Source organism: Pteropus vampyrus, unplaced genomic scaffold (assembly GCF_000151845.1).
Source record: "Pteropus vampyrus isolate Shadow unplaced genomic scaffold, Pvam_2.0 Scaffold580, whole genome shotgun sequence".
NCBI classification, from domain to species: domain Eukaryota; kingdom Metazoa; phylum Chordata; class Mammalia; order Chiroptera; family Pteropodidae; genus Pteropus; species Pteropus vampyrus.
The window spans coordinates 461,457-486,097 of record NW_011889361.1 but is presented as its reverse complement, the minus strand read 5'-3'; the positions used below and the strand labels follow the sequence as shown (position 1 = coordinate 486,097).

Genomic DNA, 24,641 nt, shown 5'->3' with positions numbered 1-24,641 from the left:
CGATTCTAGGGTGGAGGGCAGTATTGACACTTGCTGTCATTTGAGAAGAATATAAAGCCATTTTATCAAAACTCCATTTCTGGAGTGCAGAACTATCCAAAATTTTTTGGTATTGCTTTCTTTTATTGGAATTATAATAAGAACTCATTGATAACAATAGAGTTATACTGTCCCAGGAACCTCCCATTAGCCTTTCCAAAACTAAAAGTATCACCATTATTCTTAAAATAAAAGATTAAACTCAAGACTATGCATTCGTTGTTTGTGTCCATGTGTGCACGTGCGTGTGTGTGTGCGTATGAGTGCGTGTGCGTGTATGCACAGGCTCTTTATAAAAGGGAGCCACTGAGTTTTATGACCTGCTTACTTGTTTAGTTCTGAATATTTGGGACATATATTTTTAGACCTTTTTTTTCTAAATAATATAGCGACTTATTAATGAGTCACTCACCCCTGCCTGGGCCACAAGAGCTCCTGGGGAAACAAAGCCAGCTAGCTACACCTATTATCAGCCTTGAGCCCAGAAGGGACAGTTTACACATTTTCAAAGCCGTATTGAGCTGAGGTTCATCCACCCTTTCTTTTTATCTTTTATTTTCCCTTATTCTTCTCCTTTCTTCCTTCTCTACCTTCTTTTTTATCTTCTTTTTCTTCTTTCTGTTCATAATGGGGACCAGTATGTTCACAGCACCGACATGGGAGAGGCCCTATAATAAGCACTTGCTCACATTATCTTATTTAATGCTCGTAAGCTAATAAAGTAAGTACTATTATCACCACCATTTTGGAAATGAGGACATGGAGGGTCAGAGAGCTTAAGCTGCTTGCCCAAGATCACATGGCCAGCAGGTGGCAGGGTCAGGTTTTGAAGTCAGGCTTGTCTGACTCCGCAGCTCTCGACCTTTGTGATATTTGGCATCTCAGCAGAGAGCTTCATCCGGATGCCCTGGCAGGCCCCGAAAAGCAGGCTCGCGTGTAACATTACACAATCAGCGCATTAGCTTATTTCCTCCTCTTTCCTTTCATTAGTTTATCAAATGAAGAACTTGGAAAGGTCATGATATGCAACTTTTTTAGAGGGGAGTTTTTCTCTAGTGCATGATATGCCATAGACAATTAAGACACCTAAAGTTATGTTAGAAAGTGAACAAGGTGAATTAACATGGTGTTAGTAGCTTACACTGCATTTTTCCTGTACTTATATTCCTGTCGCCTTTTTGAGAAATGAGATTAATTCATTTGCAATATCAAGGTGACATCTCCAAAACATGCGTGCCCTCAAGGTGGTTTTATCGTATGTCACTGATGTGGCAGCAGCTGAAGACAAAAGTTTGACTGGTATAGGAAGAACCTTCTCTAAGCAGAACTTTCTGGTTCTGAAAGCCCATAGCATCAATCTGTATCTCACCCAAAATGGAGGACATAGCCTGACCACTTTATTCCAGACTTTATTCTAAGATTCTCTGAATAACTTCCAAAAACCAAACTGATCTTTATAAATCAAATATCTGCAGCATACGATGTCTACAGAAGCACATGTGCCTGGCTCAAAAAATATTTCGAAGGTGAAATTGTAAAAATATTTTTGAGTAACAGCCAAAATTAGCCTCCCAAATTGATATGTTAAAAGGATAAACATATAGTTAGATGCTTTGCATTTAGTATGTTTATTTAAACCATCATTTATATTGCTTAAATATGTTACCTCTTACTGCACTTTGATTTACTCGGTTTACTTAAGAGAAGTGACAAGTCGGAAGCTCATTTCCCAGACTTCCCTTTGCTTTATGTTTGTGAGGTGTGCCCAGTTGTGTGGCCTGCCTGGGCACACAGCCCAGTCCCCAGGCAGTGTGGCAGATGCAGGCTCAGCAAGCCCAATCTTCTTCCGCCATCTTTACACACCACACTGTCATGAGGTCATCTGCCTAGATTCAGTATCTGTAAGATCCAGGCAGTCTGTAAGGTCTATGCCATGGGAGGTGTGGGCTCCAGCCAGATCTACCCTTCTCCTCCCCTTAGGCGCTGTCCTCACCTTGACTCACACAAGAGCTCGTATAGTCATAGGGAAAAAGATGAAGAATCAAAGTTCCAAAATCATGTAAATTTGGGACCACATAATGAACTTTCTGTAGGCAATGCTGAAGGAACTTTACAGAATAAAGCATCCCATCCCCAGAGCTATAAAATTAATAACGGAGTCAGGGTTCCCAGGGCAAAAGCATTTCTGTCTCCACCGACATGCATCTTCCTGACAGCAGAGCAGGATGGAGGGCTTTTGCTAATAGTTCCCAGACCCACACCTCTGGGACCTGGAGGAAGGGCGCTCTCTCATGCTCTCTCTCTGTGGATGGGCCTGTGTCTTTGGAAATTCCTGCCACTCCAGGCTGACAGAAGCCCATATGTTGACCATTAGAGTGTAAAGCAAGATTCACTTAAGCCCGTCATCCAATAGGCTGTTTCTCCTCTGGTTGACTTACGCGTTGTCACTAATGACACAGATTTATGGAGGGAAGAAAAGAATGTTAAAGAGCGAATGTTAGAGACCTCACATTCATACTTGCAAGGCTTACCTCTTCCTTTCATTAAGAATCACAAAGCTAAAGCTAGGAAAGACAATGTCTCCACTTATCTCAGATGATTTTATTCAATGTTTTCATAATAACTAGGAAAAGTGACTAGCACAGGAAAGCATGTCCCATTAAATTAGCAAATCCCATCATGAATTAAAGTTGTTGAAATCAGACTCTTCAAGGCTTTCCATATCTGGTACAAACTAGTCTACCCAAGTTTATTTCCCATTACTTCTCACCTGCACCCTCTAATCAGGCTACCTTCTCACTGTCCCACTGAAGTGACTTTCTGATATCACAGACCTGTACACTGTTGACTCATAAGAGTTACTCTTATCTGTTGCTCTGGGCTTTCTTCTCCCTCTTTTAGATTGAAAGTCTTCTCATCCTTCAAGATTCAGGCCTACTTCTGTACCTTTCAGAGAGCTCTCTCTGTCTGCTCCAAGCCTAGCTGACCTCCTTCCTAAGTCCTATAAGGCAAGTCATGCAATAGGGCTCATACACTATTTTGAAATGTTTGATGATTTCTCACGTATCTTGTCTCCCCAAGGACAGGGTTAAGTTTTATATTTCTTCTATATACTGCATAAAGCTCAGGTGGCCAACATATATTTTTCTGATTTATTAAATATTAAATTTAAAATAATTTCTTAAAATTAAGATCAGCCGTCCCTCTCCAAATGAGGCATACTTCTCCAGGGAGCAGTCACCTAGTCCTGGGGCACTACAGTGAGAGTAGACTAGCTAAAAGCTTGTTTCTATTCAAATTACCTCATTTGAATATAGAGAACATATACAAAAACTGTGGCACATTTTTACATGGTAGAAATTCAAAATGACAACTTAGAGTTTGTGGCATCAAGTTCTGGTTCTGTAACTGCAAGCAGAGTAAAATTAATTAACAATTAATTATTCATTTATGGACTCATCAGAACCTTAAGAATTTCTAGGTGAAACATTTATCTTAAGCCATTGACACATACCTTCAGAGAAGTTAATTTGTCAATGGCTACCCCATTAGTAATCAGTAGAAATAGCAATAGGCAGCAATAGGTAGCCCCAGAGTCTCCTACTCCACAGTGCAGGCTTTGTCCCCAAGAGTGTGAAATATGATTACTTTGAAGAGGAGATTTACCACACCGGCACAAACTAGTTTCGTGAGAAAGCTTAGATGAATTAAGTAGATACATTATTTTAAAGTACTTGAACATCACATCATTCTTTTGTTTGCACACAATAATATGGTAATTGGAAATTAATTTTTCTCTATTTTCACACACAAAAAAAGACATCTATTTGGTAAATTCTTTGTTAGTAGTTGAAATTACATCGAAGACTTCAAAACCAAAAGAAATAAAATTGTTTCTTGAAATTTTTTTCCTGAAATTTTCTTTGTTTTGAAAGAAATAAGTTGTATTTTCATAAATTAAATCTGATTGCCACTGTCAATTATTTGAAATCAGGGCACTTTTTAGTATACCCTAGAAGTATAGTAATTTTAGAAAGTCTATATTCTGAAAAGTAATGCAGATTTACAGATCACGTCTACAGCAAAATAAAATTAGTAATATTTTTTCTCATATTAACAATGAAAATGGATGAACTACCCAGTAATTCCACTGATAATAGTCAAAGAAAAAGGCCCCCGAAGAGTAAAAGAAGTAGTGGCAGTTAAAAGCGATAGATAAAGTCTGCCACTGCACTGGAGACTTTTTATCTCATCCAGGGAAATGGGCAGCCAGTAACATCTTCAGCTCTGTAAATGCTCCACTAATGCACTTGAATATGAGGGGAAAATCCACTTAACACTTAAGTTAAGATTAAATAGGAATTTTCATAAGCTGTGTATTACAAAGTAATCAATCAGTGACGAGTGAAGTCATGTTTAGTAATTACCTGTTGGAGAAATCAAGTTATCTTCAAGCTATGACACTGTACCAACATATCTAAGAATTCAGCTAACACGATGAACATATTTTGTGTTGTTTATATCTTGCCATTCAATTCAATTCAACACATGTCTATTTAGTAGGTGCTGGGGACCCAGTGGTGAACAGACGGATGTAGTTCTTGCCATCACAGAATCAGAGTCTAGTGGAACAGACAGGTAACAAACAAATATTTAAACAAGTTAACTAAAACTGGTGGCATGTGCTATGAATGAGAACAAGGCTTTCCGAGATGGAGAAGCAGAGAGATACTTGATACCAGATAGACCTGGTGATTGACTGGATGTGGAAATGAGAAAGTAGGGTAACAACCGACTTACAGGTGTGTGGTCTGACCGATGCGGTGGATGTCTGTGTGATTCGGGAGGAGAGAGGACACAGATGAGGACTGAAATAGTTAAATGAAGGAGACCACCCAGGGAGAAGATACAGAGAGAAGAGAAGAAGGCTGGGAAGGAACCCTGAAGATCTTCAGAATTTAGAAAGTGGAAGAGAAGGAACTAGCAACTGAAACTGCAAAAGACCAGCTATTGGGGCAGGAAGAAAACCAGGAGGATGTGGTGTTACAGAGGACAAGGAAATGGAGTGTTTTAGGAAGGAGAGACAGGTTAATGGCATTACATGCCACTAACAGTTTGAAAAGATGGTCCACTGGATAATAATTAATATTAATTATGCAGCATAATCAATTAATTGCCTATGAAAATGGTGACTTAAAAGCCTCACAAGTACATTTTTCATATTGCTCTCCTCTGGTCTAGCTATCTTAGCAAATTTTAGATATTAATTCATGAGTGCCTATAATAAGCCCCAAAGCAGAAAGGAGTAAATAACTTTTTCAGAATGACAAATGATAGGAAAGACCTTGCAACTAAGCAATGGAGTGAGGACTGAAACCTAAGAAACACCACTTTCCTGTCTGGACTCAAGGGCCGTGTCCCACCCCTTGCCAACCTGGGACTGGGGCCTATGAGGCCATGAGGTCACGGACCAAGCTCATCTTCCTCAGCTTTGCATTCCTGGGGCTTATCATCGTGTCTGGCGTATGGAAGGGGCTCAACAAACATTTGTTCCGTGAAGGAACGAGGGCCTTAACGTGAACTGGTGGGAACTGTACATTTAGTATCAAAATAAGGTCCACCCATTGCCATTTGCTTACATGTTGCTCCCTTGTTTTTAATCAGGTCAAAGTCACAGTGTTCAGAGGTCCTGCAAAGCTGACCACACACTACAGGACGTGTCTAGAACCCCAATCTCTGTAAACCACGGTTGAAATTGTGTTCCTATGGATTCTGAGCTGTTTGCCAAATATGATTTACGTGGAAAAAAACCGTGATATCTGAGCACTTACACCATTCACAGCCTACAGCTGTCAGCCAGGTATTGAGCTTTCTGCAGGCAACAAGTTAAACAACCGCTGGACTGTTTGTTTTCTGAACTTGACTGGAGAAGGGGTGGAGAGTTGCTTGTTTCCTCTAGTTGATGAGGAGACCTCAGGGTGACCTCTGGCCCAGGTCAGGGCTTTTACATCAGAACCAGTGAAAGTGGCCTGTGATTAGGTGCAGACGCTTCTCTGGAGGGGACAGCAGCATTCCTTAGCTGGAGATGAACCTATCTCTAACTTAAGGGCTTCTTTGATTTATGGCTGCCTGGAGCAATAACCAGAGTAGATAACCACAAATTGCCAGAATACCCATCCCAGAAAGCCTGGTTCCCTAGATCTATCCTCCAATTTGGCCTGCAGAATGTCATATGCACGGCATCACATGGTTGTATGTACTCTTTGAATCTGAGGGGAATATTTATAGTTGAAGACTAGGGGAAAAGGTCTTTTGTTGTTGTTGTTGTTGCCATAAGAATTTCTTCCATAATTGCCTTTTGAGCTTATCATTTCTTAGGAACAATAAACATCATTAACACTCTTGAAACCTTGAAGGGCTTGTAATTGACCGGAGTGTCAAGGTAACCTGAGCCAAACCTCGGTGAGTTGAGCCTAACCACTTCCTACCTTCCCACTTTGCGGATACCTCATCATCCGATTGTGTTCCCACGTCCCTAGGCTGCCTCTTTATTACACAGATCTCCCCTTCCCTCTCAAATTTCAGAAGGTAAAGTGGTATAGTGAGAAAAGTATAGATTTCTCTTTTGAGTTTTATTTTGTTTTGTTTACCACTTACAGGCCACAAAGTCTTGGGCAAGTTAAGTAGCTTTTCAGAGCCTCAGTTTCCTTCTCTCTAAAGAGAGGGCACTGCTGTGCAGATTAAGAGAAAATGCATATAGATGTGTAGCACAGGGCCTAACTCTTAGCAGAATTCACCCAATGTTCCCATCACCCTTCCCCACCTGGAGTCTGGCTGAAATAATTTTAATGTGCTTACAGTAAAAAAGGGTTTCTGAAAATGCAGGGCTTAAATGTGAAGAAACACCCTATTATACTGGGCAAGCCAGTGTGGGGGATATTTTTGGGGTGACATTTATTTAGAAATCCTCAAATAAAGAACTTCTTTGTAAGAGATCAGATATCCCTCTCACCACCCAAAATAATAATTTCTCCCTGGATTTCTTCTTACCCAATACTTATAGAAAAATCAGGATTCATGGTTTACCTAAACCATTGATTTTTCAAATTTTGATGTGTTTAAGTTTCAAACACATACAGAATCTCAGGAACAACTCCCTGAGATTTTGACTCAATAGGTCTCTGAAGGGGGCCTCATTTCGGCAAACAGTAGACTAGACCTATAGATATGTTCACTCCACAAATTGAAATGACAACACAAGCCATTTTGCTCCAGTCAAATCCAAGTTAACTTGAACAGGAAACCGGTGCTGACCAGCAAGAGCAAAGGCAGTCAGTTCCAAGAATCTATTACTTGACAATGTTCAACCTGCCTACCACCATTGCTTTTCTAGTGCTGGTAAGTAGCAGGTGCCTAATAAGTTGAATATTAAATCTGTGTGATATTTTTAAAAAGAAAAATAAAACAATATGAGCATAATAAAGCAGATTGGATGGTACAAGATGTACTCCAGGGAAAGGTTATGTTCATTTTCATAGAGAAAAAAAAGATTACACACACACACACACACACACATACATACACACACATCATTTGCTTTAAATTTGACTGCAAACTTCTGACTTATTTTAGAGCCTGGATACCTATGATGGTAACCCATTTCGAACATGTGGGAGTTCCATTTACCAGAAAACAGGCCGTTCCTAACATAGTATGATTCTAGTAAGAGAAGGGTTCCTCAGTGATGTGCTCTTTCAGTGACATCTGCATGCTGAGAGGATGTCAGCATCCACCCAATACCTTTGTTTCAGAGGAGGGAGCAGAGCTCAGAGAAGGAATGCCAGTGTGAGTTAGATGCAGGAATCTCCCCTTCTTGCAGATCTGTCCCATCTCCCTGCCTCCACAAGCAGAAGTTAGGAGCTACTCCAGGATGTTTCTGAACCACACACTTCCACGACTGTTTTGACCGACTTGATAAAGTGCACGCTATGGCCAGGATAAAGCCTCGTCTATAGAAGGTCATCAATTATACAGACAGGTATGAAGCCTGTGTGGTTGAAACAGGCTTTCTCAAGGTAAAGCTGCATCTCATACATGTGGCTGGCTATCTGTACATGCCTCCAAATATGAACAAAAAAAATATTCTCTGCTTACATGATGTCAAATACCCTGAATCATATTTTCACTGAAGTAATCATCTGATGGTCAACAGAATTAAAAAAATATTGCAAGGTTTGCATTAATGACTGCATTTTCTTAGGCTCAGCTAAAGAAGGCATTACATATAGTTCACGTAATTTATGAATAATCTAGGAATCTTAGTGGAAATCTGATCTAATATATTAGAACAGGTTACTTAAATAATAAAAGAATAACAGGGTGGCTCCTGGTTAATCAACACCAACCATTCACATCTCCTCAAGTCAGATAAGCTTAAATGAGCCTAAGGGAGAAGATAAATAAATTAAGAGCATGAACAGATTATATAGGTTCTCTCAGAAAGCCCACACCAGCTGCGGTGTGCCTTGTGGCTGGCACTTCTGGAGGCAGAGTAAAATGATTAAAAGAATGGATGGACTCACATTCAAGTCCCTGCTCTGCCTCTTACCAGTTGAGAGTCTTTGGGCAAAATCCATAACCTGTCTGTCAGAGCCTCAGCTTCTTCTCCCATAAAATGAAATAATAACATACCCACCAATAGGCTTCCCATGAAAACCAAGGAGAGAATGTAAGTCAAGCCATAACACGTGGCAGGTGCTGCAGAATCGTGTTCTACTACAGGGAGTAGAAAAATCAAAGTGTGCAAGAATAACTTAGTATCCTGAAGGTACATCAGGGGTTTCAGAATCTCTTCTGTGGGAAGAGAAAGTAAGGTCTTTATTTCATTGAATATTCAGGAGGCAGTGAAATGATGGATCATCAAGCATAATTGTTTGTTTCACTGTTTAAACTGCTCCAATCCAAAAAAAACGAGAAAAGATATTTCAGGGAAGCAGGTCCTCTTACATTTGCAATGAGGTTTTTACTTCACAAGGCCTCTTCACATACATACTCTGGGAGATAGGCAGGGACAAACTATCATAGTGTAAGGGTCAAGAGCACAGGTCATGGGGTCAGAGAGCCAGACATCTGTCCCCTCTAAGACCAATGAGATCTTGAGCTGATCATTCACTTTTCTTGCCCGTACAACTGAGATGATGACATCCAGGGCTGCTTATCTGATTTTAAAATATAAGATGCGAATTTCGTCCTTGCTTGGTATTGATCAACCAGGAACCACCCTCTTCTCTTTTTTCCTCTAGTATCCAATTCCAATGCACTGATATCATAGGGCGGCTCTAAGGATTAAATAAAACCATGTGTGCAATGATCTTAGCCCAGTACCTGGCACACAGGAGTCAATACGTAGTTCCTAAAATGATTCTGATATCATCGTTTCCATGTTCTGTCTGAAGAGACTGAAGTTAATTTAAGCAGCTAGTTAATGGCAGAAAGGGACCCAAGCCTCTGAGACAATTCTGTATCAAAAAGCACAGGTTTCACAGGGGTTCTGCCAAAACTTTGGCCCGACAAAAAGGATGACTTGTTAGAGGTCCCAAAGCATGTCAGGAATGCAGCAGGGCACAGAATCTGGCCCTTCCTCTCAGTAGTTATTAATCCAGAGACTGCGTGTACAAACCTGCTCAAGTGCTGCAAAGAGCTACCTCATCAACCGTGAAGGAAATTCAACCTCTTGGGACAAAGAATAGGCTTTGGACTTCTTGTGATATTCTCTTGTAATCGTGTCTCTTGGTCGATCTAATGTTAGGAGCTGGCTGCCATCTGCATTGTTTTATTGGTTCTTTGCAATTACTTTGGAATGAAAAGTAAAGTCAGAATTTATATTCGAGAATGTTTTTTCTGATAATGAATTCCTTTGCTTTCTACTAAGTCTGAGAAGTTGGCTTGAGCCAAAATTGGCTTTGGGTTTCCCATCACCTCCTATCCACTGAGACTTGTATTCATTCACATTTGTACCAGTCTTTGCAAAGACTGTGCTAAGCCTGGAGTTTGGTGCTGACCAGGAGCGGTGAGAGGTGGAGAACAGCACAGATATGAGATACACACGTGGAAATAGCTGTGTTGAGGCTGAAGGAGATGCTCTAGCGAGTTCAGGACGGAGAAAAAGTTGCATGCAAGGAAAGGGTGTGGTTTTAATAAATGAAGTGCTTCTTACACAGCCCTCATCCACTGCCCACCAACAGCCAAACCAGTGGGGATGAATTCTTGCTTTTCTAATATTCGGCAACTTCTGAGCATATTGGAAAGAGCAAGGGAATGTGAAGTATGGCAGATATCGAGAAAGGTGAACTTTAAAGCCCTAGGACCCTCTTCCGTAATCACAGAGGTGAGATTCATAAAGGAGAAGACACACTGCGAAGCTCCTCTCAGCTTCACGATCACAGGAAAGGTTTGGTCCAGGCCGAAGGATTTTGCTAATTAGCATATTTTGACTTTTTGCCATGTACATTCTTGTTGGGTTCCCATTTCTCAGAATCTTAGAAGAGCTCTTCGTGTACTTTAAACATGAATTATAAGAACATGAGCTTTGAACCTGAAAGCAGCAGGATGCACTTATAAAATTGGCAGGCTGAAAATACAGAACTGCATTTAAATTGGGAAGTATTGACCATTGCAAGAATTAGGTGCTGTGAATGAAGTGTTTTGAACTTACCTGCATCTCGGTCCCTGATACAGTAGTCTGGAGAATTCTCAAAATACACGAGGTCGTTTTTCGTTGGCTTCTTAAACCTCTTGTTAGCCACAGTGAAGCCAGTGCCATCCTGGTTCATGACGACTTGGATGGCCCCATTGTACTTTCTCCACAGATAATCACCCGTTTTTCTGAAGTCGGCCATGGCCAGCCAGCATGTCCGCAGAGTGCATGAACCACTCACGCCGTGACACTTGCACTCCTGTTTCAAAAACCTCTTTACAGCCTGTGGGGAAAGACAGGCAAGTTCAGTGGAGATGGACTCGAGCTTGTGACACATGCTACAACTTTTGGAGCAACCAAAAAATGACTGAAGATACAGGACCCTGGGGCTTAGGACTGGGAGATGTCCAAGGTCACTTGCTGGTCACTTCAGCCACACTGCCCTGATGACAGCATGTGGGGAGGCAGGGAGAGAGTGGAGGACAATGCCTAACTGTGACCCCCATTAGGTTATCAGTATATCAAAAACCTCAGCAATTTTAATTTAATAGGGTACAAGGCCAGTTTGAAGAGTAAGAAAATTAGAGCATTTTCTAAATAAATAAAGCTTTATTATATTAAAATGTATATTATTATTAAAATGTATATTATTACTCAAATGAGAAGAACAAAGTAGTTGCTAAACCCGCATCTTTTAATAAGCCAATACTAGTGATTATTACTATTTATGGGGTTCTCTCCACATTCTAGGCATTGTGTTAATGCTTTCTACACTCTGTGTCAATTACCTTAGTCTTCACAACAATCCTATGCTTCCATAATGTACTTATTTTTTGCATCTCAGGAGGGAAAGCTGCTGGACAGATGGGAACCAAGTGGGGCAGAGTGGGGGACCAAGATAGCCCTCCTAGGATTGTGTTAGTGGCACAGGCTTGCAGTCCAGGTCACCCAGTGAGCCTAATACCAAACACCCAAAATATAAAGATACAGGGGTGGGGGCACATGGGGGAGTGGAGTTCCAGAAAAGGAGTTCATGCCAATATTCTTTAAAGATGCCCAGATCTCTGTGACATGGAGGACCAAACTAATGACCTTCCTCCTGCTCTCTTCTCCGTCCTTGCCCTCTAAAGCTGGCTCATGTTGACGAGGACAATTCCAAATGTAACAGGGCTCCATCCGCTATGACTAGCTATGTGGGAAACATCTGGATGCTGAGGCCCAACCTGGGAATGAATTAACAGCCGTAGGGCCACCGTGAGGTCTTGGCTCCTTCAGCTCTAGAATGCTTTTGACACATTTCCAGGCATGTGAATAAATTTGGACTGACTTTCTGGAATAAAGAACATTTCTGCACACTCAGTTCTGCTAGAGTGTTGGTCAGAAACCGAGTCTGTGGAAGAGGCAAACCAGGTCTGAGCACCAGGTTTCAGTTACCCATGGCGAGGCCCTGGAATATTGGTATCTGTATGTTTGGGGTGTCTAGGGGAGGGGTGAGCATGAGTGGTTTGGGTAGCTCCACCTGGGCTGCATGCCGGAGCCTCTCACCCATGTCCCTCACTCACACCAACTGTACCAGAATCTCAGGGAGTGGGCACAGCAGGCTTTCAACTACCACCTCCAATTTGTTAGAAATAGTTCTCCTAATGTGTTTGTTACCTTAAGAATTTTGTTCAGAGTACTATCTTGGAGAATGTCAACAAGAGGGTGCCCTGCTCCCTCCATCTATGCCCCCCACCCCAGATACCCTCTGTTTTGGGGATGCAAGTTGAGGATGGGGACTCTTGGCAGGGGGTTCTCTTTTTCTGCTCTGTAACTGAGCCAAGGACCAAAACCATGGTCTTGTTGAGATCCCTAAGACGATCACCCCCACAGCACTTCTTCCTGTCACATTGCTTTAGGTACCTGTTGGGGACAGTCTCTTATTGTCAGTTGTGATCTCCCTTGAGCTTGGGAATTGATTATGAATGCTAATTCTTCACAGCTTATTTCTTTCAAAGCTGAGTCATTTACTCACAAATAATACCCCTAGGTTTCCAAATGACAGGAAATATTACCATCTTCCCTTTGTAATACAAGTTCCCAGGTTGCAAACTTCAAAGCTGGTTATTTTTATATGGTTAATTGAGGAATTTGCATATTAATTTAAGTTGGATCTTAATGATACACCTTATAAATCTAAAAATACACAGGACAGTGGTGCACACTGCTGATCATCATTCACTCACTGTTGAATGGCCAAGGCCACTCCCCTCTTCCTTCCTCACTTTATTCAGGTGTTGGGCAGCCACGTGTTTCAGAGGTAGCCAGGCTTCTCTCTGACCCCAGAGCAGCCCAAATCAATAAAGTAATTTCATTGTCCTGTCACGATTTTTTTTTCAACAGATGACATATGATGATTCAATTTGGGCCAATACGATGTCAAGAGTAATCTGTTGAGGGACTAGTGAGAAAGGTTTCTTCACTCTTTAAGAAACACATTTAAAATCCTAATATAGATTATATTGTGCTTTTCTCAAATTTTGAATTATTAATACTCTGCTATCCTCCTTTCTTTTGAATAAATCAAGAATTAACTGAGTAACATTACAGACCTACTATAACAGGGAAAAAAATACAGAAATAGGGGGGATGGCATTGCATCTTCCAAACTAATAGTCATCAAAAATCTATTCACAGGAGAAATACAAAGTACTAACAAAAAGACAAAAGATGTTCAACTTCACTAGTAATCAGAGAAATACAAACTGAAAAATGCAACACCTTGTTTTATTTTATTATTTTATTTTATTTTTTGCCTAGCAGTTTAGCAAGTAGTAAAAAGATAGATGATGATATCTGGTGTTGGTAAGAGTATAGGGAAGGAGATGCTTTTAACAAACTGCTGGTGGGAGAGTAGGTTGATAAGCCATTTAAACGGAGAGCGTTTTTGCAACACATTTAAAAATTTTAAATGTACATATCCTTTGACCTTGGTGATTCCATCTTGGAAATATTTGCATTGATTTTGAGGACACACACCCACTTGGATGTTCATTGTAGCATAGTTAGCAATAGTAAAATATTAGGAAAAAACCCAAATAACATCAATAGGAAAATGGTAAAGCATAATGGAATATTATGTAGTCTTTGAATGAGATAGATCAGTCTTACAGGCGTAAAAAAAAGTCAGTTGATCTAAGCAAAATGCAGAATAATATATGTGGTATGATCCACTTTTAAAGTCCTGAATACATGCGTATACACAGAGGAGGAAGAGAAAGAATGCTCTTTTACAACCTGGCTGCTATCTGAAGGGTTGCACGGTCTGAAAAAAAGAGTAAAACAAAAAGAGTCCAACTATCTGCACAGTAAAACACAGGAGTCTGGGACTAGTTCCCTGGCTCCTGGAGAGAGCCAAGCAGTGGTTCTTATTCGGGCTGCACATTAGATCACCTGGGGGTCCTTCCGGCCCACGGATTCCGGCCTCCCCCGGGACAGAACAAATCAGACTGTGGGCGGGATGGGGCCGGGTCTTGAGGGCACTTCGGGTCTCAGGTGCTTCTTACACTGAGCCCTGGCTGAGAATCTCGCCCAAAGCCAGGAAAGCCACGGAGGACGAGAGGAGCTCCAGTGCCACCGCCCAGGTCTCGGCCCAGGAGAGTCGGAGCAGGCCAGCCATTCCCGCAGAGGGGGCGGCGTTACGGTTCCGGGAACAGAGATGTCTCATTATTGAATAAGAAGTTGTGTCCTACCCTATGTCTCCAAAACATCCTCACCTCCGGAAGAAAGTCCGCCACGAGCAACAATTAGCCCAAGTGCTTCTTTGGAGGAAATGAAACACGGAGGTGACCAGTGGAGTAAAAGCCAAGCGTTTTTAGAGGAACAGGCTGTAGAAGAGGGTCCTGTCCAAAAGGCCGCGCCCCACCCTCACTCCAGGGGTCTCAGGGGTGAGGGGCTGGGTGCCTTCCCCGCAGGCCGCTAACAGAGCCGCTGGCCACATTTTATTTGCTCAGTAAAAGAAGTAGCGAGCAAAGGGGACCTGGGGACATCCCAGGGGCTGCCAGATAGTCTGGGGCTTCTTGTGTTTGTTTTCAATGATTACTTTCAAGTTTTTTAATTATGGAAATGCGTGCACATGATTTTAAAAATATCAGATAGTCCAGATAAGATCAGGGTGAAAAGCAGCAGCAGTCTTTGCACCCTTCTTCTCTCTGCTGTCCTGACTCTCCCCTTTGGCACAGCCCAGCCCCGGCATCAGTCACTTTCGATGAATTCTGCTTTTCGTCCTAAATGCTTATACGACCAGTTCTGTGCTAGTGGACCGCCAGCTTTGTGAGAAATAGAGAAAGGCATCCCATCCTCAAGACATTTTATAGACATCTGCCAGAAAATTGCCATCATAACTAAACAAATTTACAATAACAGGTGACTAGCCCTCTGGAAGGGTGCAATGCAAGGCAGACACAACTGAATGTGGCAGGTCTGCCTGTCACTGTTTATTTACCTACCAATCAACATTCCATATTTCCTAATAGTCTTCTTATTATGGAGAGTGAGAACTCAGGCCTCACTTCCCTCACTCCAACTCCCAACATGGTTGTATCACGATTCTGCTGACCTCGGCAACTTCAAGGAGCAATCTTACACCTTGTCTTCATCCAGAAGTCACAGGTGCTATCTCTTATGAAGATATTGCAGTCCCTCTCCCCTTCTGCTTTCCAGTCTCAGCCAACAGTGCCTGTCCTTTCATAGTGACAAAGCTGATAGCACTAAAGTTCTGTTCTGTAACTATAGTTAAGTCTTCCACAATATGTCTAGACGTTGATTCTAAAAACTGAAAACAATAAACATCTATGTAAAACGGTTAACCGCACAACCAAGGACAGTGCCAGGACTGCATTGTACAATCCATAATCCAATATCACCATCTCTGTGCCAAAGAAGAACGTTCCTGGAGTGAGGTTTGGTGTTTTCTCATTTTACTGGCTACCAGTTGCATTTCCTATAACTTAATGTTTTCCACTCTCACAGTCATTCCACCTGCTCCATCACTTCTCCTCGTTTCTTGGGGAGCTCCACGGTCCTCTACTTACTCCAACCTGGACTGGCTATCCAGCCGAGACCTGACATCGTGCTCTCCTGTTGTGGACACGCTCTGCTAGATGCCACGTCTTCTCTCTTGTTTTATTCCTTTATTCCTTTGCTACAGCCCCTTCTTGAGTAACTCCTTCAAGGTGCTCAGGGGACACATTTCCTGAATTCTTGCATATCTAAGATGTCTTTATTTAGCCCTAACACTTGATTAATAATTTGGCTGTGTATAGAATTCTGGGTTGAAAATAATTTTCCCTGAAAACTGTGGCGGTGTTGCTCCCCGGGTTTGGCCAATAGTGTTATGGTTGGGAGGCTGATGTCTGGCTGATTCTTTGGCAACTGATTTTTGTTTTCATTTCACTTTGTGGTTTTTTTTCCTACATAAAAGGTTCTAGAAACTTTCCACTATCCTTGGTGTTCTAAAATATCACAATAATATATTTAGGATTTTTAAAAAATTAATCCTGCTCAGCAGTCAGTGGGCTCTTTCAATCTGGAACCTCTTGTCCCTCAGCACTGAGACGTTCTCTTCATATTTTCCTCCCCTTCATTGTTTTAAGTATCTCTTTATGGCATTCTAATTACTCAGTTGCTGAGCCTTCTGAATCCATCCTCCATGTATCTCATATTTTCTCTTTAATATTTTTAACACTTCCTGGTTTATTGAGGAAGACATTCCATTAGAGTAACACTCCTGGCTCTCTCCTCCCCCTTATTCATTTCTTCCCAGGGGGAGAAGTGACTTGCCCAACTGTGAGTTTAGAGGAAGGAGCAGGGCTTGAGAGCTCCTGAGCTCTTTGTCTTTGGAGATGATGAGTTAAAATCAGCTCCTGCCTCCAGCAAGGGGCTCCCCTGCACAGCCCCCAGCACCCACCCAGTGACAGGGTGAGTAAGGCTGCCCGGTGCAGGGGTGAAGTGCTAGGAAGCAATTCATAGCTTCGAAGCTACATCCTCAGTGCAACTTTTTTCAGTAGTGCAACGGACGTGTTTATTCCATCTAGCTGCCTCCCTTGTTCATTTTTCAGCTGGTTTCAAATTCAGTTGGGAAAGATGGGTGCTATTTATGGATCTCCTTAGAATCCGTTTGTCTTTTTTTGGGCTTCTTGTTTTATTTTCTGGGAGATTTCTTTGGCTTTCTCTTTCAGGTTCTTTCCTGTTCTCTACTTGTCACTTTTGCAAAGCGTCCATTCTTGTTGTTCATGGATTTTACTATCTTCTTGAATCTCCGTAAAGAGAATAATTAAGCTTTTAAAAAATTATCTTCTCATCCCTGATTTGTTGATTTTTCTTCTTGGGGCCATTTTTCCTGCACTGTTGGTCTTTTTAATTTCATGGTGCCGAATTTAATCAAATATATGATAATCCCTGGACGGTCTCTTCATATCAAAGAATGAAGTCATAAAAAGGTATTTAGGAACTCTTGTTATATGGGTGGAGCTTACGGGGCAGAGAGATTTGTTTTCTGGTGAGTAAGTAAGACATTGGTTATCATGCTGGGTACTAACTAACTCCGAAAGACTTGACTTCCAGGAGTTCTGCTCAATGGAGGAGAGGAGGGGATGGGGTTCGGAATTACATTTGTGGGTTTTCCAGTTAATCCCAGTCTCAGGCCTGTGCTTCTCTCCAGTGCTCATTTGGATGTGAAATTTTCTCAGGGCATCTTGGTTCTCACTTTGGCTATTGCCTCATCTGCTTTTTCTTTTCCACCATCTGCTGTGGCTTCTCCCTTCCTCTCTATCAGTTACGATTTCATCATTTCCTTTCCACTCTCCAGAAATTTGTTGAGCGCTCTCATTTCTTTGACCATTCTCTTTATTGTTTATTTAAACCATTTTTACCCCATCTCTATGTCTTTAATGAGGTTTGGAGAAGGAAGAGGTGAAACAGCATATGTCCTGCCTACAGTCTTGAGTCCATTTGCACTGTGAAATGTTCTGGAAGGAGACAAGGATCGTGAGGGGAGGAAATGTTCCCATTTTATGATATACTTCGGCACTGCTCAACTTGTTACTTTTGTTTGTGCAATCACTGTTTTTACAACAGAAAGAAAAAACATGAGAAAGAACCCATTACAATGACTTGCTGTCTCTCTCCAATGACTGATGCTGACTGCTTTTTCCAGAAACATAGGCCACAGCCCCCAGACACAGTTAAGTCTTGTTTTCTGTTTTGTCTCTTAAATCTTTTCTAAAGGATCTCTTATTCTTCTTTCTTTATCTTTGATTTTTAAAATAGGCTGCTTTCAAGATTCCGTTTTCAGCCTTCTCTTATGCTCCTCTTCACATATTCACAGCTCTCATGGCTTCTTTAAAAAAATTTTTATTTATTGGGGTGACAGTGGTTAAGAAAATTATATAGATTTCAAGTATATGATTTTATAACACATAATCTGTATATTGCATTGTATGTTCACCACCCAAAGTCAAATCTCCTTCAGTCAAATCTCTTTCTGTCACCAATATATTTGACCCCCTTTACCCTTTTGTACTCCCCGCCCCACCCTTCCCTCTGGTAACCACCATACTATTGTTCGTGTCTATGAGTTTTCGTTTGTGTGTCTTGTTTGTTCATTTGTTGCTTTCAGTTTTATATCCTACATATGAGTGAAATCATGGTTCTTGACTTTTTCCATTTAACTTATTTTGCTAAGCATGATATTCTCAAGATCCATCTATGTTGTTGCAAATGGCAGTACCTCATGGCTTTTTATATCACCATCTTGGTCAACACAATTCTTCATCAACAATTGTCCTCTCACCAATTGCTTGATCCCATTTAATGTTTACTCTGTGGCATACTGTCAGTAAAAACTTGCTTATTGGACATGACTGCTTTTAAAAAGGCAAGTAAATTTGACTGCTGAGGACTCCTTGGTGGTTAGCCTCATGGAAATGAGTTTAATTTAATGAATAACTTTTCTCAATAAAAAATCTCCAATGAGCTCATAATTGCTTAAGTGTTAAAATCTTAGCTGATTTTTGATGGCCTTTGAATCTTTGAATTTGAGCATTTTAAGTCTTCAGGTCTACAGAGGCTATTCTCTACTCTTAGAATTTTAGAAACTTATAAATGTTTGCATTTTATACCACAGAGACAGAAGTCTGAATTTAAAAAAAGAAAAAAAAAAAAGCTTTGGAAGAAGGAAATACATGCATTGTTCAGGCTAGAACAATCCTGTTTTATATTTATCTGCTCCAAGTTATTGCCAGACCATAATAATGAGGCATAACATTCATTAGTCTCTTATCATATGTCAAACCTTGCTAAGAACTTAATATTCACTATTTACTTAGTCCTACCAAGCACGTAAGGTATATACTACTTTTGCCCCACTTTACAGATGAGGGGATTCAGACACCCTGAAGCTGAGGACCTTGCCCTCAGTCTAATAGCCAATGTGGCTGGGGCAGGATGTAACCCAAGCCTGTCGCCACCTCAAATCACTCTGTGAGCATTTATCATACTGGGGTTCACCAACCCCCAGGGGTTCATGTTCTCTGGGTTCAATGAGTTCTACAAGAGTTTTTACACTTAGTGTTTGCATATCTAATTAGTCTACAAAGAATTGTTTTCTTTGTAGACTAATTAGATATGCAAACACGGTTGTAAAGACAAACTTCTATGGAGAATGAAATTTTAGTTTCCTAAGTCAGCTTTTCTGAAGACTGAGCCAAAGCAATACCAGGATGTCTTTGTAAAATTTATTACATGAGAATTCTTTTAAGGACCTGCATTTTGCTAAGTTTATGACCCCTGTATGTGCCATATGGAGTCTCTTCTTATCAGAAAAAGGGCATTCTGCGTCTGTAAAGGGAATGCCCCAGTGCTCCAACTCAACGGCCTAGCTTGCCTTAGAAATCCTACTTAGAATTTATTTTAGGTTCTTAGATGCTGTGTTTTAACTAACTGATTTAGTTAACTTGAGCATTCAAAGAAGTGTTAGTACTTGACTTTTTAGTTGGGTGTATGCCATAAAACAACTAACATATTTCTGGTCCTATATCAGTTTTCCTGAGAGAAGCACATTAAAAACATATTATTTAATTTTCAAATGCTGGCTTAAAGCCAAGTACATTTATAAACAATTAAATCCTTTTGACATGTCCACATCTCTAAGAGTTACTAAAAATCAGACCAACTTACATCTTTCAAAAATACATGTTCTGGAACTAGGAAAACAAGGAATATTTATGAGAAGACTGCAGTTAATTTGCTTATGCAGTCTTTTATTAACTTAAATAAGACATTGTGATTTCTTGAGCACTGTCATTCTTTAAAAACAGTGACTACGGGTGGGCTTAGCTAGGAAATATAAGGTGTGGAATTTATATTTGTGGAATTCAAGAACATTACTGTTGACTATCCATATGTATAATAATTCTTGTTGACTAATGAGGCCAGTCTAAAAGACATTTTTCTATGAATAATAGAACTTTACATGGAACTGTAACAATTTTGTTAAGAGTTGTTCTCTGCTTTGGGACTTTAATTCTGGTTGGGTTTTGATTCATATGCTATATAAAGATCTACAGTATCAGGCACATACTACTTTTGGGTCCAAGAAGACAGAGGTGAGGCTGGCAGAGCTGATCTAATTTTTCAAAATGCATTTAATTTGATAAACTAAGGAGACCAATCAGAAAACATATTTACTAAATGAAGGTTGTGCCTCATGAGGACGCTGAACACTATAAACAAGAGGGTTAGTATGAATAGGAGGTTAAAGCAATCTGGTTCCATAGTTCCCTTCAGCTTTATCATTTTCTTTTCTATTGATATTCCTTGCTCTTTGAGAGTGATTTCTTTTGAATCCTATCCAGTTCTCTTGGTTCAGACCTATTTATTATTTATCTTAAATGGCATCACAGGATCTATTCTTGGAGGCCTTCATTAGGCCCTGGGTTTACTTGCCTATAAGGTTGTGTTTACATTTTGTACAATATCCATTCCTGTTGACTCTGGTGGTATTTCCTGTAGACAGAACTTAGACGCATCTGCTTTGTCTGGGCGCCCCAGTGCTCCACAGCACTGACCTTGAGTGGTGCTGGTTTGGGCAGGGCGTGGAACCAGAAACTCTGGATCCCTTCACCCTCTGAACTTCTCTCATATAAAATGTCAAGTAAAGCTTGAATTTCAGCTACCAAATAAATTCAGTTTCTTTTGTTACTTCTTACCACCCTATTATAGACCTTAGTCTCATCATTCCTCAACTCTGATGTTTTTTCTGTTCCTGTATGTTTCTTGGTCTTGTAATCTCTTTATCATGGAAAGCATCTCTCCTATCTCAGTAGAAAATATCTCCAGCTCAAACACCCAGTTGTTTTATGACATAACCTTTCTCTCCTTAACTAACTGGCCCTTTGGCTAATTTTTCTATATACTACCTAGCATAGACCTTGTCTCACAGTTGTATTTCACTTGTCTCCCTGACTAAAATTTACTTTCTTGTGCTCAGGGGATTTGTCTTGTACCAAAAAAACAGTGCTTTTCCAAAGTAATTCCATAATAAATTATCTGTTGAAACAAATTTAGTTCAGCACATAAGAATAGTGTTCTCAAACTTACAGTGCTATTAGTTAAAATTTTGTGAATCCACCAAAAAAGACTTAAGTTGCTTTGGGCTGCTCTCAATACTAGCAGTTATGTTCCTGACATTAAAAACATTTTTCCTGTTGTTTAAAAAATAATACCTATTCTTTTTAGAAAACTTGTAAAATAAAGATGTCCATTGGTAAACTACCTTCCAAGGGTGGTGGCTGCTGCTACTTTTTTAAATACAGAAATAGTGTGTGTGTGTGTGTGTGTGAAATTCTCAACAGAGGCGACATGGAAAGGTAGATAAGGACATAAAGGTGAAGACAACTGGGTTTGCTCCTCCAAGCCCGGCACTTCATAATTGTGTGACCCTGAGTTAGTCACTTGATCCCTCTGAGGACCAGTTTCTCATCTGAAAAATAGAAATACTAATACTGTTTTTTATTCCTATATGGGTTTTTGGAAGATCAAATTACAAAATGTTTGACAGCATTTTATACATTAGCAAATTATTATATGTCTGGTTTTTATTAGTATGTTAAACTGTACCAAAGATGAGTATATAGATACATAGAGTGATCAGAGTGAATCCTAAGTAACAGTTAAGACTGAATTTATGTCTAGCTCTATTACCTGACTTACAAATAAAGGTCACTTCACTAAAGGGAAAGAAACTCATTTTTATTGAACACCTACTATATGCCAGGTTCTCTGCTATTTGCCTTACATTTGTCTTCCCACAGCACCCTTTTCCATATGACAGAACCTGAAATTCAGTGAGCAAAGCCACTGGTACTGCAAATGAAACTACGGTGTGTCTTATTTCAAATCCCATGTTCTAAGCTTTACCTTCTGGGGAAAGTATTGTTTTGAAATTCCTTATTATAGAAATGTCCAGTGATTGGGGGCAGTATTTGATTGCATACATGGATGATTTTGATACAGATTCTCTTAAGAAAGAAGTTGCAATTATCTCACCAAGAGGAAAGAGTGGACTCATTTAAAAGTCGTTTTTAACCTCCTGAAAGGGAACAAATGGTGGATATCATCCATGTACCTTTTGCTGATAATTTACCTAAACATATCTTAAGATATAATTTAGAAGTTTGATAGTATGGCTTCTTTAGATGTAAAAAGAACTACTGAGGGAAGCTGTGAAATATCTTTCTCGATAGAATGTTTGTATTGAACAGGTAGATTTATCTATTTAGGAATTATTAATAGTCCTATGTCAAGGTAGAAAACTAGACTCAATCAAGAATGAGTTTCAAGTAAACATGAAAGAAAGAAACATCATAAATTCTGTTGAAGCTCTGATTGAAACGAAGTGATATAACAGCACAGAAGATCTAAAATGATATTACCATACAGAGACACATGAGGGTGCTCTAACCAGCTGCTATAATAAATGAATTAAACTGCTCAAATATTGGGGGAAATTAAGGTCTTTTGTGAATGGCAGTGTTGAATTCCTGTTTATAACATTGGCTAAACAGAACAATCTTGGAATAGTTTTTTTTTTTTGGAATGCATTGGTTCTCCCGACCACTACCACCATTTAAAGGAGTAGATGTTCATATTGGACAATTTGGGAAATACTGAAAAGCACAAAGAAGAAACAAAAATGAGCTGGTGTTGCTGTCATTCTGGGAGGTTGGGGTTTTCAAGAGCCAGGCCAGTCGGAGGATTAGCTCAGGAGGCCTGCCTCCAAACACGAGCGCAGCCTGTTCTCATTTTGATTCCACAGACCTTCTGCTCATACAAAGGGGGAGTAGAGACTAGGGGTCTAATGACCGCAAAAAGAGAATTAGAGACGCATGTTTATCTCAATACATTTACTCTCATTAAAGTTCATATTCACTGACATCATGCATCTCCTTGAAAAAGTCTGCCCACCCACCATTAATTAAAGCCACATTTTAAAAAGTCAGTGTGTGCACTTTTATTCCAATCAAAAGTAGCCTCAGTTTTGCAGAGTAGGCAGGAGGATCTGAGGCCTGACAGCTGTTCACCTCTACACAGTGAGGAGTCATGTGACTTACATTAAAAGTCATGTTTATTCAGAGCCTACAAGATAATAGCTAAGATCTGTTGTCTTCGAGAGTTAAAACATTCAATATCTAATGACCTATTAAGCAAAGTTAACATTTATTTTGATGAGTCAACATTCTTTTGGCTACAATGCATGACTATATGCCTTTATCTTTACAAATAATCTAACTATTTTTCCTGCTTGAATAATTAAGCAGCACAGTCCTATCAAAGACACCACACTTTATAACTTACACATGCAATATCGATGTCAACACAAAGGTCAACGTAAATTTTCCTTTATCCTAACTATTGCACGAACAATAATTACCAATAGTTATAGGATTGCACAACCATAGTTTATATTCTTGGCAGTAGTCACTACAAATTCATAAATTCATGGAAATAAGGAATGTTGATTTTTAAAGTTCAAGAAAGTTACTATTTGTAAACAGTTCAGGTCACACTCATCTTATTCCATGTGCTAAGCAAGAATTCTTTCTTTCCAACTTCCTTTAAATGAGATTTGGTCTCTCCATGAGCCTAGTAAAAGTTTTCAACCAAACAGATCTGCATTTTTTCCTATTCTTTTTCATATTAAAGCCCTCCTCCCCTGGGACCTTTCAATTTTATGTTGATCTTCCTTTACATATTAATATCAAGCATGTTTTAATTTTGTGTTGACAATAGACAAATTATGGTTATCACTTCTTATTGGCAATTAGATAATTTTAGAATCATTCTGACTAAATGTTTGATTAGCCAAGCCATTTTATGCTTTTTGCCAAAAGCACAACATGCAGCATTCAGTTATTCTGGTCATGCAGAGAGATGTGGCTCATCAATGGATCTGAACACTGTCATTGAAATGATTTACCCCTAGGCCACAATACTTCTGGGCTAGGATTTGAAACCTGAGTTCTAGTTCTGACTTTTCTACTGATTCTCCATGTGACCTTCAACACCTGAGGGTCTATTTTCTCATCTAACAAATGGGAAGGGGATAGGGAGTGAATACTGACCAGGCGTCCACAGCCCAGGAAGTTAGGACTAGAGGATAAGAGGCTAGAGTACTGCGTTGAGGCCATCTCTTTCCCTGGTACTTACTTATTCAGTGCCAGAAACTCCAAGGCAGTCTGGTTCTAAAAAGAGCACCTCTGAATCTAGAAGAAGCCAGTAAGCTGTGCCTGATGAGCGGCTTTTGTGATAAGTTTGAGAGAAGGTGCTCTGGGTCTTGCTATCCCTTAGATACAAGCATTCAATGTCC

At 40.2% G+C, this 24,641-nt stretch overlaps 1 protein-coding gene across 1 annotated transcript in view; it reads right to left on the bottom strand.

Moving 5' to 3' along the window:
* Positions 1–24,641, bottom strand: part of WNT2 (Wnt family member 2) — a 38,869-nt gene that overhangs the window by 6,000 nt on the left and 8,228 nt on the right. Inside the window, exon 4 of the mRNA XM_011384438.1 lies at positions 10,754–11,018. Within this exon, the coding sequence (XP_011382740.1) occupies positions 10,754–11,018 (265 nt within the window). The remainder of the gene's footprint in view (positions 1–10,753; positions 11,019–24,641) is intronic.